This window comes from Oncorhynchus keta, chromosome 3 (genome assembly GCF_023373465.1).
Source record: "Oncorhynchus keta strain PuntledgeMale-10-30-2019 chromosome 3, Oket_V2, whole genome shotgun sequence".
Classification (NCBI taxonomy): Eukaryota; Metazoa; Chordata; class Actinopteri; order Salmoniformes; family Salmonidae; genus Oncorhynchus; species Oncorhynchus keta.
The window spans coordinates 8,452,415-8,468,503 of NC_068423.1; the positions used below are offsets into that span (position 1 = coordinate 8,452,415).

The 16,089-nt window shown below is 38.9% G+C and overlaps 1 protein-coding gene across 1 annotated transcript; it reads right to left on the reverse strand.

Moving 5' to 3' along the window:
• Window positions 1-1,055: 1,055 nt before the first annotated feature.
• On the reverse strand, window positions 1,056-16,089 carry LOC118369044 (scavenger receptor cysteine-rich domain-containing group B protein-like). Its single transcript, XM_035753551.2, has 7 exons — window positions 16,076-16,089; window positions 15,119-15,335; window positions 8,948-8,999; window positions 6,025-6,093; window positions 3,095-3,409; window positions 1,497-1,597; window positions 1,056-1,283 (listed from the first exon to the last, which is right to left on the reverse strand). The coding sequence occupies exons 1-7, from the start codon at window positions 16,087-16,089 to the stop codon at window positions 1,146-1,148; spliced, it is 906 nt and encodes a 301-aa protein (XP_035609444.2). The 3' UTR covers window positions 1,056-1,145.

Below are 16,089 nucleotides of genomic sequence, written 5' to 3' on the forward strand. Positions count from 1 at the left end.
TCATACAGGCACGTGGAGGCCACACACACACTACTGAGCCTCATTTTGACTTGTTTTAAGGACATCAAAGTTGGATCAGCCTGTAGTGTGGTTTTCCACTTTAATTTTGAGTGTGACTCCAAATCCAGACCTCCATGGGTTGATAAATTTGATTTCCATTGATCATTTGTGTGATTTTGTTGTCAGCACATTCAACTATGTAAAGAAAAAAGTATTTAAGAATATTTCATTCATTCAGATCTAGGATGTGTTATTTTAGTGTTCCCTTTATTTTTTTGAGCAGTGTACATCCACAGGTACACCTCCAATTATGTCAATTAGCCTATCAGAAGCTTCTAAAGCCACGACATCATTTTCCAAGTTGTTTAAAGGCACAGTCAACTTGGTGTATGTAAACTTCTGACCCACTGGAATTGTGACCGTGAATTATAAGTGAAATAATATGTCTAAACAATTGTTGGAAAAATCACTTGTCACGCACAAAGTAGATGTCCTAACCGACTTGCCAAAACTATAGTTTGTTAACAAGAAATTTGTGGAGTGGTTGAAAAACAAGTTTTAATGACTCCAACCTAAGTGTATGTAAACTTCCGACTTCCAACCGTATACCCATATTTCAAGTAATTAAATAAAAAATGTAACCTTTATTTAACTAGGCAAGTCAGTTAAGAACAAATTCTTATTTTTCAATGACGGCTTTGGAACAGTGGGTTAACTGCCTTGTTCAGGGGCAGACAAACAGATTTTTATCTTGTCAGATTGGGGATTCGATCCAACATCCTTTCAGTTACTGGCCCAATGCTCTAACCACTAGGCTAGCCTCCCTTAAAGTAAGGCTCCATGCTAATTAAAGTTATTCATTATAGGGTAAATTAAAGATTTAAAAAATGGTCCTTTGTCCTTTAAATATTGAACTGTATATCACACATTTACAATAAAACAAGTTTTTTTCTGTATTAAAGAAACAATTATTTTATGGTTATATAAAGAAATTCAATAGGAAGCATTATTGTTCAATATCAAGCATTATAGCAGTTACTATAGGTAATAAAAAAAAAAATTTAATCAATGAATATAGTGCATAGTACCTTTAATATTGGGAAGGTGTTTTTAATGGTTTGTACACTGTATATTTGCCTGTGTATTTACAGTTCTGACCTCTTCCTCCTCTTTTTCGGACTCTTTCCCATCTCCTTCTTGTGGAAAATTTCTTCATCAGGCTGCACTTTCCAACTCAGTTTAACGGTGTCAGACATCCCCTGAGCTCTCAGTTTGGCTTTTATCTGAAAATAAGTCATTTACTGAATATATGTTATAATATTGTAGGGTTCCATGATGTACTCTTAGTTCTACTCTTAATTGATATCCATGACTGCGTTTTATAACTGAAATATGTTTGTAAAGAATTGCATTGGACTTTGGGTCTGTTCCTCCTGGGACCGGAGTCTGCCGGTTGAGAAAGCCCAATATACAGTTGAGTAGAGGGTGAGACTCACCTGCTGCAAAATGGCCTCACTCACGGCAGGATCACTTAAATTCGTCGGTGAATCAGGGGTCAGCTCCACTCTCACCATCTGTATCGTCTTAGTGGGGAACTCTATCAATAGACAGCACAGATGGTAGAACATCACACTATTTATCTGTAGAAAAGGCTGAATTTAGCAGTGGTAACCAAAGCAAGAGTGTGGCTGAAATAGCCAAATCCACTCATTTGAAGGGGTGTCCACATACACTATATACAAAAATGTATGTGGATTTGGCTATTTCAGCCACATGAAATAGCCGAATCCACTAATCTGAAGGGGTGTCCATATACTTTTGTGTATATAGTGTATATTCTACCACTCAAAATATACAGCAATTTTAGAGCAATCTCTCCCGTTACAGTCCTGCCTTGGTTGCTTCACATGCACAAACAATCATTATCACACAATAGCGGAGGTGCATAAAGATGGTGGCCTCCACCACTTACCACAAATTCCTAGTTTGCGATGTTTGCCTATTGTACATTGCACTCAATTACTCATTTTTTAAAATCATTAGTGCAGCATACATGATCCCAATTATATCTCAAATACTCCGGCAATTTGAAAAAAAAAAAAGCTGCTGATTTATTGACGTATTATACAACGCCTGGCTCTAATCCTGAATGCTGATTGGTGAAAACAGCATTCCAGCACGTGCCTACTGCACAAATTTACCTTTGTCTAAATCTTTGACGTCAAAATGCCTATTTACTCTGTTCCATCAGACTGCGCAATCCACTGACATTACCTCACATTTATTTTAGACTGAAATGTTGTTTTCAACAGCGGAGATTTGTATAAACCTTGCTGGCAGGCAGCGTTTCTCAGCCAGTCGAAATCATGAATCAGCTTGCATAATTTTTATGGTATTTAAAAAAAAGAAATCTATTGAAAAAAGTCAAACGAAACGTAGCTAATTTACAGTCTTTACAGCTGCAGTTTGAAGGGATTGTTTTACTGTAGCTGTGTGGTTGGTAGCTCCTCTGAACAGCAGTATCCTGGAGTGAGCACATGTTCTATACCAGGCGAAATCGCGCCTCATTGCCTCATTGTTATGGATGCATCCAAATTAATGTTACTAGAAAACAGCTTAAACAAATGTAGCTACTTTGCTGATATTCTGTCTGCACTTTTTAAAATGACTGTAAATTAGCCGTAGTTGGATAGCTGCTGTAGCAATCAAGGGATAAGAACGTTTCCAGCCAATATAGCAATGGAACATTAAGAACGAACGACTGGGTCGTGTCCATACATACAGAATAAAAAGACTGAACGACTGGGTCGCGTCTCTGGCAACGCTACATTTGTGTCGGGACTATATCTTGTGGAAGGATGAAATAGTATGACTAAAAATAACGTTTTTTAATGAAAATATGTCCATCGTTATTTGAATGTTGGTAACCCCTTGTGTAAAAAGTGCTAATGCCCTCGAAGCCGGTGTTTGGCGGATGTATTTGCACGGTTTGTTAGCGCTGCTAAAAATGACGTCATATCTGAATTCCGAAATCTTTATACACGTTCCCATTGATAAGTAAAAGCACACAACTCCTTAGAATCGAATCCCTTACCCGTGCAGATAACTCCAGCGTCCTCATTATGGTTACAGTTGTGCATTCCCCAGCCGAAGTGGGAGCAGTTTGTGAGATCTATCTCGCTTCCATTGCAGTCTACATCATCTAAGAGGATAGGGTCCAAGCCGGTGCCGAAGTAGGCCTGAGGATTGGCTGAGATGGCGGTGCCACAGCCCAGCTGCCCACACACCACCTGGGCATCTTGAAGGTCCCAAAAGTCATCACACACCGTGCCCCACTGATTGATGTGGAACACCTCCACACGGCCCTGGCAGCGGTTGTTGCCGTTCACCACGCGGATGGTGGGCATCTCTGGAGAAGATCGAGAGATTGACAGATGGGTACATGTCAAAATAGAGAAGAAAGTCTTCATGGTGTGCTTGATGGCAAACAGGTGTCGTTGCACAATCTATAAATAGAAAATAAAGTAGTACATCATTATGAATTGTAAGTATCCCAATGTCTATAAAAGCTGTTGGTCTACCAATTAGCTTCTGGAGTGTTTATTTCACGCTCACTGAAAGTAGTGACGTTCAAAAAGAACAAATTGTTCTCAAACTGCACAACTCTTTTTACTGACTCGAGTCAGGGTTAGTTTTTACGAGTAACTCATTCCTTTTAGTCGTTAAATTTGACCTGCTGGCCGCAATTAATTCTTCAGCAGGATGGATATATTCTTCAGCAGGTTTATATATTATTCAGCAGGATTGATAGGCGCTCCTCTGCCTCCGCGGCTCCGAAGACATGCTCCGACCACCAACTGTCTATCATGCAGTATGTGCGCACAGGGAAAAGACATGTTTAGAACTGATAATTGATTGTATGGTGTAAAAATGTACTCAATGAATTGATAATTGAAGGTTATCGATGAACACTGCAGTGTAGAACCAAACATTACACAGTCTGCTTCTGCTCAACAAACTCGAGAACTAATTGTTTCGGGTTGTCGCTGCAGTTAATATTAATGATAATGTGTTAATCTCCCGACGGTAGCCAAGCAATTGCAATCCGCCAAGACGAGTCGTTCACAATCTAGTACGGTTGCGGCGGCAACTAAACCTTGTTTTTTTTTAAAGGTATCAAGAAATAATCTTATTTGTATGCCTAGCAATCCGAAATGTAAATTGTTTTGAAGACCACTTTTATTAGCCTGTCACAAATGACAGAGAGAACGAGAGTCATGTAGAATCATGATTCTTTTGAGTTTTGAGTTCATTGTTCGCTGGTAGAGGTCCTGTATGCATTGGCCTCTGGGCATTATTGAATCAAAGGAACGAAGACCCAAACTTCCCATCACAAACTAAAAGTAGGGGAGAGGGCTCTGATTCAGCTGCAAGCAGTAGGGGAGCGTGGGATAAATCGTGCCAAAGGGTTAGTTGAGCCAACCCTTGTTTTTAGGAAACTATACACAAAATGAATCATGTGACCAAATATTTAGATAGAGGCCATCATCATTTCATGGAGTCTGTGAAGGAAGAAACCACATGAAAAAAATGTAGGAAGTTTGGTCCAAAAAACAGATTTCCCCAATGTCAAGTGAATTTGTGTTTGAGGTTTCATGATGCGTGTATCAACACCTAAATAGATAGTTTTAAGACTGTTTTATACATTAGTTGGGTTCTCTATAAGCTACAATACGAGGTCCTAAGCCTAGCATGAAAGTGCATCCTTGTTAGGGTTGCTAAGGGAGGGTATAATACTAGAAACTTCCAAAGTTGACCAGTAATCTACCAGAATTTTGGTATCTTTCAAGGATTTTAGGTAATCATTTATTATTAATTAGGCTATTTTCTCTTGAACCATAAGGTTTATCCACTAGAAACTCATGGACAATGTGGACGCATATGTAATAAATTAATACTATTTATGAATACATTAAAAAAAGTAAATTACCAAAGTTCTGATAGATTGCCTTAGATTTTCTGTTAATTACCAAAATTACTGAAGATTCAGGTAACTTTGGTAAATTATCTGGTAACTATGTGTAACGGATGTGAAACGGCTAGCTTAGTTAGCGGTGTGCGCTAAATAGCGTTTCAATCGGTTATGTCACTTGCTCTGAGACCTTGAAGTAGTAGTTCCCCTTGCTCTGAAAGGGCCGCGGCTTTTGTGGAGCGATGGGTAACGATGCTTCGTGGGTGACTGTTGTTGATGTGTGCAGAAGGTCCCTGGTTCGCGCCCGGGTATGGGCGAGGGGACGGTTTAAAAAATATATATACTGTTACATATGCAACCCTAATCCTTGTAGCTGTGTGGGCTAATATAATAAATGTTTTGCTTTGGGGGAAATTGTGCCATTTGGCCAGGGCAAGTTGAGCCAAAGGCTGAACATACCCCATACAAATGATGATTGCATTTGTGTCAGTAATGCATAGTATTTTAGGAAAATGTCATGCATATGAACTCGATATGGGACAGGGAACAATTGTTTTCTTCTTTTGGCTCTGTACTCCAAAAGTTTAAATTTGAAATTAAACAATGATTGAGGTTAAAGTGCAGATTTTCAGCTTTAATTTGAGGGTATTTCCATCCCTATCGTGTGAACTGCTATGTATATGGGACCAAATACTGAACTTTTTACTACTTTATTACAATATAAGTGAAATTGTCCCAATACCTTTGTTCTCCTAAAATGAAGGGACCACGTGTTGTCATTTCTAAACGGTTCAACCGATAGGATGAATATACCCTCAAATTAAAGTTGGCAGTCTGCACTTTAACCTCATAATCATTGTTTGATTTCAAATACAAAGTTTTGAAGTATAGAGACATGCTTCACTCTCCCTATAATTACATAGGGCACAGTATCCGTTGATATATTTGTTAGAAAGAATACTATATTTCCTTGACGTAATGATCCTAATTCCCCTATAAGGTACCGTACTGTAGGTCTATTTATCATATCACATGGGATGCAGCATTATTACCTCTTGTTGTCATAACAGGTGTAGAGGCAGCCGTCATAGTTCCGTTTACTGGTTCTGTTACGTTTGTCACTAGAGTAGAAAAAAGTGAATCAAAATCAGAATACCCTTTTCATAATTTATCCCTCTACATAAGCATATGAAGCAGATTGGGATCTGTGAATGGCTCTCCGTAAATAACAAAAACAAGAAAATGGTTCAGACTGAACCATTTTCTTGTTTTTGTTATTTACGGTTCAGACTGAACCATTTTCTTGTTTTTGTTATTTACGTTTCAGACTGAACCATTTTCTTGTTTTTGTTATTTACGGTTCAGACTGAACCATTTTCTTGTTTTTGTTATTTACGGTTCAGACTGAACCATTTTCTTGTTTTTGTTATTTACGGATCAGACTGAACCATTTTCTTGTTTTTGTTATTTACGGATAGCCAGGGGCATAAGCCAACGACGTCTTTTCAAACTAAGTATTTGTTTTTAGTGAGTCCGCCATATCAGAGTAGGAATGACCTGGGATTTTCTCTTGATAAGTGCATGAATTCGACCATTTTCCCGTCCTGCTATGCATTCAAAGTGTAACAAGTATTTTTGGCTACCAAGGAACATGTTTTGCTTAATATAAGGAATTTTCTAAAATATACTTAAGTAAAAGTATAAATAATTTCAGTTACATTTCCTTTTAATACTTAAGTAAATTTAAAACCAAATACCTTTTAGACTTTTACTCAAGTAGTATTTTACTGGGTGACTTTCACTTTTACTTGAGTCATTTTCTATTAATCTATTAAGGTATCTTTACTTTTACTCAGTGGTCGAAAAAGTACTAAATTGTCATGCTTGAGTAAAAGTAAAGATACCTTATTAGAAAATGACTCAAGTAAAAGTGAAAGTCGCCCAGTAAAACACCACTTGAGTAAAAGTTTAAAATGTATTTGGTTTGAAATATACTTAAGTATTAAAAGGAAATAGAATTGCTCAAATGTGTAGCATTTCGCTACACTTGCATTAGCATCTGCTAACCATGTGTATGTGACAAATACAATTTGATTTGATTTGAAGTATCCAAAGTAAAAGTCAAACCATTTTAAATTCCTTATATTCAGCAAACCAGACAGCAATATATATATATATATTTTTTTTATTGACGGATTGCCAAGGGCACACTCCAACACTAATTTACAAATCATTTGTATTTAGTGAGTCCACCAGATCAGAGGCAGTAGGGATGACCAGGAATGTTCTCTTGATAACTGTGTGAATCTGACCATTTTCCTGTCAAAATATAACACGTACTTTGGGTGACAGGGAAAATGTATGGAGTAAAAAGTACATTATTATCTTTAGGAATGTAGTGAAGTAAAAGTTGGCAAAAATATAAATAGTAAAGTACAGATACCCCCCAAAACGACTTAAGCAGTGCTTTAAAGTATTTTTACTTAAGTACTTTACACCACTTCTTTTACTCAAGTATGACAATTGGGTACTTTTACAACCACTGCCTTACTGTAATAGTTTTCCATCAAAAAATTCATTTTTGCAACCCCCCCCCCAAAATTCAAGCAAGTATACTGAACTAAAATATTAACACAACATGTAAAGTGTTGGTCCCATGTTTCATGAGCTGAAATTAAAGATCCCAGAAATGTTCAATACGCACAAAATGCTTATTTCGCTCAAATTTTGTGCACAAATTTGTTTACATCTGTTAGTGAACATTTATCCTTAGCCAAATAATCCATCCCCCTGACATGTATGGCATATCAAGATTAAACAGCATGATCATTACACAGGTGCACCTTGTGCTGGGGACAATAAAAGGCCACTGTAAAATGTGCAGTTGTCACACAACACAATGCCACAGATGTCTCTGTGCTCATCTGCGTGCTCGTCCTCGTCCTCACCAGGGTCTTGACCTGACTGCAGTTCGGTGTGTTAACCGAATTCTGTGGGCAAATGCTCACCTTCAATGGCCACTGGCATGCTGGAGAAATGTGCTCTTCACGGATGAATCCCGGTTTCAACTGTATCGGGCAGATGCCGTTGTGTAGGCGAGTGGTTTGCTGATGTCAACATTGTGAATAGTGTGCCCCATGGTGGCAGTGGGGTTATGGTATAGGCAGGCATAAGCTGCGGACAACGAATACAATTACATTTTATCAATGGCAATTTGAATGCACAGAGATACCGTGACAAGATCCTGAGGCCCATTGCTGTGCCATTCATCCGCCACCATCACCTCATGTTTCAGCATGATAATGCACGGCCCCATGATGCAAGGATCTGTAGACAATTCCTGGGAGCTGAAAATGTCCCAGTTCTTCCATGGCCTGCATACTCACCAAACATGTCACCCATTGAGCATGTTTGGGATACTCTGGGTCGATGTGTACGACAGCACGTTCCAGTTCCCGCCAATATCCAGCAACTTCGCACAGCCATTGAAGAGGAATGGGACAACATTCCACAGGCCACAATCAACAGCCTGATCACTCTATTCGAAGGAGATGTCACCCTGCATGAGGCAAATGGTGGTCACACTCGATACTGACTTTCTTTTTTAACCACACCCCTACCTTTAAAAAAATATATATTTGTGACCAACAGATACATATATGTTTTCCCAGTCATGTGAAAGATTACAACCTAAAACATTTATTTCAATAGTGATTTCACCAGGCAAGCCAAAACTCCACCCATGCAAAACCTGCTGATTTAGAAGGTCCTGTGTGATTGTATTTTCAACCAGCAACTATCAGGAAATTACACTGATCCATTTCTGTCAGACCTTGGTAGTGTTACTTTCATTCAGCTGTTGTACAATGATTTAAATAAACACAGGAAAAAACTATTTTTTTTGACGGCCCTTAACCCCTGGTTTTGCGCTTCACACTTGAAGATAGTGAGTAGACATTGAATAAAGACACTGACCTGAGAACAGCGCTAGGAATAACATCCACTGCATGATGGTAGACTGTTTACCCTATGACACAAAGAGAGAACACACACTATGATAATGACTTCCATAACAGGGAACAATAATCTGTAGGTTTTAATATATGTTATCTGATTGGAGTGTCCAGACAAATGCTGAACATTGGTTACATCTTTGCCATTTAATGTTTTGAGTGATACCCAATGCTTTTATTTAGAAATCATTTGAGATTTGAACGATACCTACATAAAAAAAATACTACAGTTTACTATAGAATAATATAGTACTTACTATAAAATACTGTAGTAAATATCAGTAAACTATAATATACTGTATAATAGTATATTCCACACTAGTGTCCCTCGATCATGTGAAGTATTTACTATAGAATGTTGTAGAATACTATACTACACGCTATAGTATTCCTCCATTACAGTAATTACTATAGTACTGTAAATACTACAGTATACTACAGTCATGTCCTCAAAAACACTGTAGTGAATACTACAGTAAAGTCTGCAAGAACACGAAAGTGAATACTATAATATATAATTATAGTAATACTACAGTATTTATGCCATAGTGTACTATAGTATTTTTTCATCTGTATCTACAGTTGTCAGTTAGTTAATACAAAATTGTCCCAATGAAAAGCACAATCACAAAGTTAATATCTAAACCTTCTTGTTATTGTGTAGTCAAATCTTTGTTCTGAAATGTTTGATTTAATTATTCAATCAAAAACATCTTTCCTCCTATTGAATAGTACAGTGCCCTCTAATTATGCGGACAGTGAAGCCTTTTTTCTTCTTTTTGCTCAATATTCCAAAAGGTTTGAATTTGAAATCGAACAATGACTATGACGTTAAAGTGCAATATGTCAGCTTTATTTTTAGGGTATTTTCATCCATATCGGGATGAACCGTTTAGAAATTTCAGCACTTTTTGTACCAAGACCCCCCCATTTTAGGGGACCAAAAGTATTGGGACAATTTCACTTATGTGTGTATTAAAGTAGTTAGGTATGTGGTCCCATATTTATAGCACGCAATTAATGACTACATCAAGCTTGTACCTAAACGTTCTACCACAGCGACCATGTTATTTTTTGGAAGCATATTTGATATTTGATTTGAAACGTTATATTCGAAAACTACGTCTTAGACTCATATATTCAGTGTTCGGAACGTACATTACTGGCACTAAAGGGTGTGTTCGGAAATTCAATCTGGAGTGCCAAAGGGCGTTCATAAAATCAGTCAAGCACCCAAGCTAATTTGCTGACATTGGCTAGCTTGCGAGCTACTTCAAGACGCAAATGAGAGAACACCTCACTCTGACCATTTTACATGCCCTAGCAGATCTTGTTTGTCTGTTTTCATGTTATCTAGAGCGTTGGTGACTGTGCTGTTGTCATAAATAATTATGTTTTTATGCCGAAATTGACTGACACCGGCCATATTCATGCACGTTCGTAAATTCAGTTATTCTGCCCTCTGGCACACTCAGACAGAGTGCTCTGAAATCGGAGTAGATAGCCTGAGTGAATTTACGAACGCACCCAAAGAGTGAGGCTTGCTCGGCTGGTGCTAGCACACTCGCAGATCAAATACACAGCTGGAACACCGATTTATGATTTAAGACATTTGTTCTTCAGTACTGATTTATTTATTAGCCTATGCATTATAATTTATTTGTCTTATAGGGCAACAAGTTATGACTGAAAAGAAGCTGCAGGTAAGCCAGGACTGACTAGACAGGTTGACTAAAATAGCCTATCAAATTTCAGAAATCATAAGCAGGTAAATGTACAAATTTGACTTAAACTGTATTTTTCCTACACAACCTGTGAAAAAGGATGTCCCACCATCTGCCTGTCAAACAAGGAGGCTACCATAGACATTCATTCGTATTTCTATGGAGGCTACAGTGTCCGCTGCAAACCTCCTCTGTATGGTCTGTTGTTTCTCACCACTATCCAGGTAACCTAATGAAGTAGCCGACGTCCTCTGAAGTGTCTGGCTGGCTAGCTTGCCTCTGACTTTTCCATACGCTGACTAGGCTAACCCCAGTTTTCTGTCTTTATAAGTAGACTTGATTTACTTTTCTGCTTGTAACATGCCCGGCACATGTTGAGTTCTCTTGGGGCAGGGGGCTAAACCAGCCGGATGTAAGAGCGGAGCCTCGTGTTCTAAATGAGTTTTGTTATTGTTTACTTTCCAAAGAAGTCTATACAGTCCTCTGGATGGATACACTTTCATGCAGGCTGCGGTTGGTTAGATACACAGAAGGATAGACCACGTGAGAGAGGAATGTACAACTCAACAACGAGAGGGACAGACAGTTCGTGAAAGTATTCCTTATCTACTTGGAAGAACTAGTAAAATGATTTTGTCAGACAGCTCTGCAGCATACTTAGGCAGGCTAGGTAAATAGGATGACTAAAGACAGTACAGTATTGGGAGCACGTGACGTAGATGGTCTGTCTGCTACCTGCTTGAGCAGAGATGAGATGAGTACTTTAAGGAATGAAACATAATAAAGTAATCAAAGTAATATACACAACTGATATATTTGACTATTTCTGATATATTTTATTATATATTCTATTTTTCGATTGATGTCTACCAATGTGAACCTGACAGAGACAATGTAATAATTTCAATGTTTTGGCAATTGAATGTTTACTATTTTTGTCTTTGGAATTTCCTAAAATCATTGTAATGTCATTATTTCATAATGTGTTTAATGTTAAAGTAAATGATCGATACCAAAATCTAAAACCGTGATTATTTTAATAATCTAACTGAAACCAACCTCAAAAAGCTCTAATTGCTCAGCCCTATTCACTGGGCACTGTATGTGTATAGGAGGAATACTTTCTATAGTCATTCAGTGGAGAGTGTTATTCATTGCACTTTTACAATGTTAGAGTTTTTTTCCCTAAATCTCACCGAACCAAACAATTGACTTTTTACAACCACAATCCTTCCTTCCACAAAAACATCCTTGTCCAAACAATTAGCAGTGTCAGTATCGTCTGGTGAACCTGCGGAAGACATGGACTGAAGCACAGAGTTATTTCAGAAAGAATTGCTTTGACCTGAGGCTGTGGGAAAAGTAGATTGAAGTGAGTTTGTAAAGCAGGGATTGGAACCGGTTCAGGGAACAATCGAAAATTGAAAATATTTATTTTTGAGGAACAGAATCAGAATCATGAATGGAACCAGCATTTTAAAAGCATGGGAACCAGTTAATGACGTTATTTTACATTCCAGCATTTTTTTCCAGTCCCACAAAAAAATGCAACAAAGCGCCTATTTAAAGCCCTCACTCTTGTCACTCAAACTTATTCCAGTGTCTGTCTGCCTGCCAGCTGAAAATCTTTGCCAGTTTGTGTGTGTGTGTGTGTGTGTGTGTGTGTGTGTGTGTGTGTGTGTGTGTGTGTGTGTGTGTGTGTGTGTGTGTGTGTGTGTGTGTGTGTGTGTGTGTGTGTGTGTGTGTGTGTGTGTAGGCCCCTCCCCGTCCGAAGCATAGCCTATTAGCCGACTGACATTACAATCGTGATTCAAAAACGGAGAGATTTTTTTTATTAGAGAAGAATGGATTCATCTTTTCAATGCTTGTTAATGTTACTCTAGTTCTAACGTTTCAATATTGGATTTGTTAACTACAAAAAGGTTAAGACATGTTTTTATTTGAATTCTGATGCCCCTCTGCATACAGGCCATAGTCACAGGAGGTTGGGGTGCTGCAGTACCCTGATAAACCCACCCTGTTGACAGCACTCCCTATCTAAAACATCCTTCCCCGCAGCTATGACACGGGGTGGAAAGTGATATCAGGGAGACAAAAAATCTAAAATAACAATAAATACAATAATCATCAACAAAAACGTTACTGATGAGAAAGATTTGTATATATTTTGATCATTTGACTGGGCAGTAGTCCAGGTGTGACAAAAAGTGGTAAGGGTAGGCAACAACACATCTCCCACGCTGACCCTCAACATGGGGTCCCCTCAGGGGTGCGTGTTTAGTCTCTTCCTGTACTCCCTGTTCACCCACGACTGCGTGGCAGCGCTCGACTCCAACACCATCAAGTTTGCAGACGACACGACGGTGGTACTGTAGACCTGATCACCAACGACGATGAGACAGCTTATAGGGAGGAGGTCAGAGACCTGGCAGTGTGGTGCCAGGACAACAACCTCTCTCTCAACGTCAGCAAGACAAAGGAGCTGATCGTGGACTGCGGGAAACTGAGGCCCAAGCACACTCCCATTCTTCACATCGACAGGGCTTTAGTGGAGTGGGTCGAGAGCTTCAAGTTCCTCAGTGTTCTTTGGACAGCCAAATAACCCTTTTAGGATCTAGATAGCACCTTTTTTCAAAAGATGTAGGCTGCTATCCTGTGAGAATTATTTTTGCCATATTTGTTATCGCCGGCGACACGACCGTGATACCCAGTAGGAAGCACTTCAATTTGGCAAAAAATAGCTAAAACAATTATGCTTATGCTGTCATTCAGTCTAGAGGGCTGCATTCACGCAGGAAACTTTGGGATGAAAATATTTAGCAAATTATTTGGAAATGCTCTTTGTATGCTTTAGCCTATCTGTTGTATTAAAATCAAATCTGTCACATTATTCACACACTCAGTTATCTTTCCAAGGAAATGTACATGGATATGAATAGACTATAGTTTTTTACAGTGTCTGTAAAGAAATATTGATAATGTAAAATCAACCAACGTGAGTCGATGTGCAATAAATAAATAATATTGAAAAGGAAAATAGCTCTAGTCTACATGTGGTGCACATGTAATTAAATAGAGGAGTCTATAGCCTATGGACAGAGAACCACCGGGCAGTTATCTTTCCAAGGAAATGTAAAGTGGGGCAAAAAAGTATTTAGTCAGCCACCTTTTGTGCAAGTTCTCCCACTTAAAAAGATGAGGCCTGTAATTTTCATCATAGGTACACTTCAACTATGACAGACAAAATGAGATGAAAAAAAATACAGAAAATCACATTGTAGGATTTTTAATTAATTAATTTGCTCTGTAGAGCTCTACCTCAGTCTCTCATGCAATGAGAAATTCTCCAAAGCAAAACCTAAATATCATATTTGAAGTGGTAACGCAATCAAAACAACAAAAAATTGCAACAGGAAGTGGTCAGGGCCCAAGATCGAACAATAAACAGTTCTAGAATTTTCATCAAAAAAGACAATGAGGAGATGCTCGTGTCTCCGATCCTAACAATAACAATGGGAGTAGTTGTCCCAAAGGAGGGAAGGCAGGCAACAAGCTTGCGTCCAAAATAAGCCTATAGAAGCGCATTAGGCTTATTTTGGACAGATTTTGGTGAGAGGTCAGCCATTTCTTTTCTGATTTGTCTATGTTTGAGAAGAAAAAAATGGTGCAATGGATTATGGTCATTGTAGTTAATTACCACGTGTCTGCGCTAACCTAGGTTGCATATTTGTTTAATGAAAACGACCACTCCCTTCAGCCTAGTGTCCCACATAGTTCTTGACTTGATTTCTCTCCTAAATTATTAGGATTTTTCTCTACAATAACAGCGCTTTGGGCTCGCAAAAAATGATAACTAAATGGAATTCAAGAACTTGAACCAACGTCTGTCAATTAGTTGTTTAGTAACATTTTTGGTTAATTGCTCAGCCCTGCTTGTGAAAGTCTTGATTGCCTTTACACAGTTTTACTGCCTTTTATTTAAATATAAAAAGGGATTGCATACCATATTTCATATTTTCAAAGTCTTAAATGCCCATGTAAATCAAATCAAATTCTATTTGTTACATACACATGCATAGCAGATGTTATTGTGGTGGTAGAAAAACAAGCATTTTGCTATCTCCAACATTGCAGTAATATCTAACAAGTAATATCTAACAATAGACGCAATCTAAAGTAAAGGAATGGAATTAATAATATATAAATATTTGGATGAGCAATGTTAGAGCGGCATAGACTAAGATACAGTAGAATAGGATAGAATACATTATTAAAGTGGCCAGTGATTTCAAGTGTATAGGGCAGCAGCCTCTAATGTGGCTACTGATGGCTATTTAACCTTCTGATGGCCTTGAGATCGAAGCTGTTTTTCAGTCTCTCGGTCCCAGCTTTGATGCACCTGTACTGACCTTCTGGACGATAACGGGGTGAACAGGCAGTGGCTCAGGTGGTTGATGTCCTTTGATGTCACAGGCCTTCCTGTGACATCGGGTGCTGTAGGTGTCCTGGAGGGCAGGTAGCTTGCCCCCGGTGATGCGTTGGGCAGACCGCAACACCCTCTGGAGAGCCCTGCAGTCGCGGGTGGTGCAGTTGCCGTAACAGTGTTGGTTATGTTTCCACTTGACACTGCAGAAATATGTATTTGATGTTTATATATTCCTATTGGTTGGTTGAATTTACATACACTATATATATACAAGTATGTGGACACCCCTTCAAATTGCCTAGTTAAATAAAGGTTAAATTAAATAAATTAAAAACATTTGTGGATTCGGCTATTTCAGCCACACCCGTTGCAGACAGATGTATAAAATTGAGCACACAGCCATACAATCTCCATAGACAAACATTGGCAGTAGAATGGCCTTACTGAAGAGCTCAGTGACTTTCAACATGGCACCATCATAGGATGCCACCTTTCTAACAAGTCAGTTTGTCAAATTTCTGCTCTGCTAGAGCTGCCCCGGTCAACTGTAAGTGCTGTTATTGTGAAGTGGAAATGTCTAGGAGCAACAACGGATCAGCCGCGAAGTGGTAGGCCACACAAGATCACAGAATGGGACTGCCGAGTGCTGAAGCGCTTAGCACGTACAAATTGTCTGTCTTCGGTTGTAACACTCACAACCGAGTTCCAAACTTCTCTGGAAGCAACGTCAGCACAATAACTGTTAGTCTATGTCCGAGCAGCCGCACACAAGCCTAAGATCACCATGCGCAATTCCAAGCATAGGCTGGAGTGCTGTAAAACTTGCCGCCATTGGACTCTGGAGCAGTGGGGACGCGTTTTCTGGAGTAATGAGTCACGCTTCTTCACCTGGCAGTCCGATGAAAGAATCTGGGTTTGGCGGATGCCAGAAGAACGCTACCTGCCCCAATGCAT

Coding starts and splice junctions, on each gene's coding strand:
- LOC118369044 (XM_035753551.2), bottom strand. Junction 9,000..15,118: donor ACCCCGTTATCGTCCAGAAG/GTCAGTACAGGT, acceptor TTTGTGTCATAG/GGTAAACAGTCTACCATCAT. Junction 1,284..1,496: donor GTGAGGCCATTTTGCAGCAG/GTGAGTCTCACC, acceptor ACTTATTTTCAG/ATAAAAGCCAAACTGAGAGC.